Raw genomic sequence first — 4,502 nt, 5'->3', positions numbered from 1 at the left:
GAAAAGCCTCTATGAGGAAGGTGAATCTCACTAGAGGTGATATCATAGATATATGCTATTTGCAGGCAAATAGAAGTTAATAAGCTCAGTGAATAATACACCTTGTATAGTTGCACTAGATTGATTTTCTCTAATCATTGATGTGTGCCTTAGCTAACTGTCCATAATTCCCATTGGATAGTCTTGACTCTTGAGTGCAGGATGGGCCAAATTAACATTCAGTAAGTGGCCAATATTGAAGTTTAAGTTAAATATTGTGTAGTAGTTGCTACTTTCCAAGTTTGTGCCCTTAAATTTAAACCAAATAATTGTTGGATAATTTATTTGCATCATATAATTTCAACTGGATCACTTGATTTGTTATCTTAGGATTGCTGGCAAGCATTTACACTGTTGAAAATATACTTATTCTCTTTATATGGAAAAGCTAATGTTGTTTTTATCATGTTGCAGTTTCAGTCCTAGAATTCATGGTGTTCTGCTGGCTACTAGAAGAATCATGATTAATTCTAGACCATAGAAATAATATTTCCATAATAGATGAACTGGTTGTGGCCTGTAGCTGGATTTAGTTGGTAGTTTTGATCAGTGAGAAGTGCTACTGTATTGAATTGATAAGTGAATATGTGATGCAACTGAACATATTTTTGTTGTTTTCGTTAGTGACTTGGATGTAATTGAATCTGTTTTGATCAGTAAACATGCGATTTTTTTGTCAGAGAATCTGTGACTATAATTTGGATGGGCTGAATTTGATTAATACTTGGGCTATAGTCCATCCACTGTATTGGATATTCTTTTAGTTTTGAATTTAAATAGGCTCTATATCCACATAGACGGGTTATGTACATGGCTGGTTAGTGGGTTCAATTTTTGGTCCTAAATGGCCTTAAATGTATTGGGCCTAAATGAATGTATTGCAATTGGGTTAAAAATACTTTTTCAAAATCATGGGCCAATTCTAAATGTAGTTGGGCTTAGCCCATAAACAAGCAGCAGTTCACTACATAGCTCTTGATGAGCCATACTATATTTTATGACGTTTCATAGGCTTAACAATGACGAAAATAAGCGTCATAACTCAATGACGAAAGAAGAATCGTCATTAGATCAATGATGAAAAAAATACATTTTCGTCATAGAACATGAATAGAGATGCATGATAGGTGACGAATAGATTTTCGTCATAGAATCGTCACAAAATTTGAAATGTGATGTAATTTTCAATTTCTATGACGTAAATGAAACATGACCTATAATAAGATTTCTTGTAGTGCTCGATGCTAGGATATCCACACACAATGTTCCTTCCCTGCCTCCCTGGACGTGTGGGTACTAGTAGAGGCACTGCAAAATTGTGGTGCTGATCAGTGTAGTTGCACCATGAGGTGTAAGCTTGTAAAGGAGGTCGGACTACAACTATCGACTACTTTCTCTACATCAAGGCGCGTCAGATTGCCGACATTACTTTGACTTTCCAGCATCTTCTTCCGTTGCACATAGCATCTTGTGGTAACGAACCATGATCCTTTACTTATATGGTTCCTGCTTTACATAATAGAAAATTTTATTTTATGCTATTGTAGCCTACACGAATCCCTTTACTATCATATATCCTCGAAAGCCGACAATCATTAGCCCCTCTAAACCCTCTAGCACACCAAGCCAATTGATGCAAATAAACATAACCATTTTTCTCCGAACCCCCCTCTCTCGCCCCTCTGCTCCTCTCTCTCTCTCTCACACTATCTCGTTGCTCTCTCTCTCTCCCCCATTATCCCTGCCCAAAGCACCGCTGCCACTGAAGCCATAGAGGAAGAGTATGACACCGTGGAGAATTCTCATTGTTCTATGACGCTCATTTTTATCATTAACAAGCCCAAAAAAACGTCATAACATATAAGTTGGCCTGCCAAGGACCTTGTAGTAAACAGTCTATTTATGGGCTAAGCCCAATTAAAATCAAGCAGAGCCCAATTGGCAATTTACATAAAATTTTCAGCCCAATATATATTATACCATTTTCATTTGTGACAAATGGCAAGCAGGCCAAGCCCATTTAAAAACACTATAAAGGCCAAAGGCCCAAGATTTGTACCCAGTAATAACCATCTAACCCATTTAAGGCCTATATGCTATTTTCAGCCCATTTATATTATATACATTTAGCAAGTAGGCCAAACCAATTTGAAAAGCCTAGATAGGCCCAAGATATATAGCATACATCAATATATATTAACATACAATATAACAAAGAATATCGTAAATTAAAGTCAAGTCTCACATGTAACAATACACTCACCGATCAAAACAACAATAAAAAAAAAGGTTCACAGCTGCCATAACTCTTGTTCCTTCCAAAGGCATGCTGACATATATTGTCATGGTCTTGTAAGATGCATTCCCACAAACCTGCAATGCATGATATATATGTAAAATGAAAGAAATGTGAGCTAATAAATATTGTTACATATTGAGCACGAACTTATAGTGAAACAGTAAACACATGTTGTAGTTGGTTGTCTCAGTTTTCTATATATTAAGTTGAAGTTAAGGTTTGATGTTATATCAGAATGGAACAATGGATTAACAGGCTTCTCTAAACTAATTAAGTTGCAGGACCTGCAATAGGGCTATCTTGCCTAACTTGACTAACAAAACTTATTCAAAATAGCAGCATATAAAACTTACTAGTACTGTATGTTCAAAAATAAGCAATAGGTGATGTAGTAAGAACAGAACAATGTTAGAAGAAAAACTTAGCATGAATGGTAGAAGAGGCCATAGACAAGAACTATGATGTTCATGACAAATTCCTATGATTTTCCTCCACGGAACTGCAAAAATCAAGAAAATCAGAGCAATTAATGTCATATACCAATGCATATAATAGAAGATGAGTGCGTTGAAATTTAATTTCATTAAAAACTAAGGAGATAATCTGAACTTTACAGTGGTTCCAACGACAGGGAACATGCTCATAAACTGAATTGATACTACATTATCTAAAAGAAAAGGTGAATTGATACTAACACATTCAAACCATTTCTTACAAACATGCTTGCCTCTTCAAATATACTTGAAATTAAGAAAATTAGTTTACTGTTAAATTAATAGAAAGTGCCCTCAATTTTCCTTACTGTCTGGAAAGTAGTAGTTACAGATGCAGAGAAGGAACAATCCTGCCCATGAACTCCCAAAAGACATCATTTTTTACTAGATACCAGGGTCCGGAGTATCAGAATGACGTTTTGTATCGGGGATCACCGAAATACTGAAATTTCAGTAATTTCAGAAATTTCGGATGAAATTTGGTCAAACAATATTTGAATACAAATTTGAAGATTTCAACCAAAATTTCACAGGAAAAAAATATCGCAAACCAATGGAAATAGGAAGATAAAAACCGACCTGATCTGGTAGACATCTGCAACATGCCCTCTGAAAGCTGGAACAAATTTGTCTGTAATACTATTCCACAACTTGACAGATTTGTCAAAGGAGGCACTTGCCAACCATTGCCCATCAGGACAGAAGTAGACACGGATTACGAGCTGCAAAAAGCAAAGCCAATGACAAAATCATTTCTAAGCACAGCTATACATAAAGAATTTGGCTTGGTCAAACAAAGACATGATACAAAGCGGTACGTTTTCGCCCATCATGCCATTTGACAACTTACAAAGCTCCTAGTGATTTCAACAATGAGGGAATCTATGGATGGGTTTGGGCATAATCGAAGCATTGATTGTTCGTTCAAAAAAAAATAATCGAAGCATTGATTTAATGACGCTGATTCATTGTTTTGTGTTTCAGGGTGAGAACTCAAAGGATTCCCAATGTGTTCTCTGTATTCAATGGGTCAGAACTGAATGCATACACCAGTCGAAACGCTAGGACATTTCCTGGAGCTGTCAAGACAACATACCTTTTGATGACTAGTCATGCGAGCTTTGGGCTGTTTACTCATTGTTGGTTCCCAGAGAAACATTGTAAAATCATCGAAACCAGAAACTAGTCTCTCAGGCGCCGACTTGGAGACTTGGCGGCGGCTGGAAGAGGCTAGGCTGCGGCGTGCAGAGGGTGGGGGACAGACGGCGGCTGGGGGAGGCCGAGCGCTGGCGCTAGACGGCTGGAGGAGGCTGGGTGGTGGCGCCGGGCGGCGGCGCTGTGGCCGTCGGAGGGTGGAGGAGCGACGGCAGTCAGCGCCCGCCGCGCGGCGGTGCCGAACGGCTGGAGGAGGCCACGCAGTGGAGCGCGGAGGGTGGGAGGGGGGCGGGAGCGACGGCGCATCGGCGGCTGGGGGATATCGGGCGGCGCCGCGGCGGCGCGCGGCGCGCCGACAGCTTGGAGATGGCCGGGCGCCGCCGTGCGGAGGGTGGGGGAGCGACGCGACGGCTGTTGGGGCCTGGGGGAAGTCGGGGGAAGGCGCAGGGGGGTCGCCGACGCCGGCAGCGGGCGAGCGGGCGGGCGGCAGCGATTTTTTTGATTCCGAGGGGCGA

At 40.5% G+C, this 4,502-nt stretch overlaps 1 protein-coding gene across 1 annotated transcript; it reads right to left on the bottom strand.

The window, feature by feature from the left end:
* Nucleotides 1-1,998: 1,998 nt before the first annotated feature.
* On the bottom strand, nucleotides 1,999-4,502 carry LOC102707141 (notchless protein homolog). Its single transcript, XM_006659189.3, has 3 exons — nucleotides 3,929-4,502; nucleotides 3,412-3,554; nucleotides 1,999-2,837 (listed from the first exon to the last, which is right to left on the bottom strand). The coding sequence occupies exons 1-3, from the start codon at nucleotides 3,989-3,991 to the stop codon at nucleotides 2,804-2,806; spliced, it is 240 nt and encodes a 79-aa protein (XP_006659252.1). The 5' UTR covers nucleotides 3,992-4,502; the 3' UTR covers nucleotides 1,999-2,803.

This window comes from Oryza brachyantha, chromosome 8, assembly GCF_000231095.2.
Source record: "Oryza brachyantha chromosome 8, ObraRS2, whole genome shotgun sequence".
Taxonomy (NCBI): Eukaryota; Viridiplantae; Streptophyta; class Magnoliopsida; order Poales; family Poaceae; genus Oryza; species Oryza brachyantha.
The sequence above is the reverse complement of the archived record's forward strand: the minus strand, read 5'-3'. Positions and strand labels throughout refer to the sequence as shown.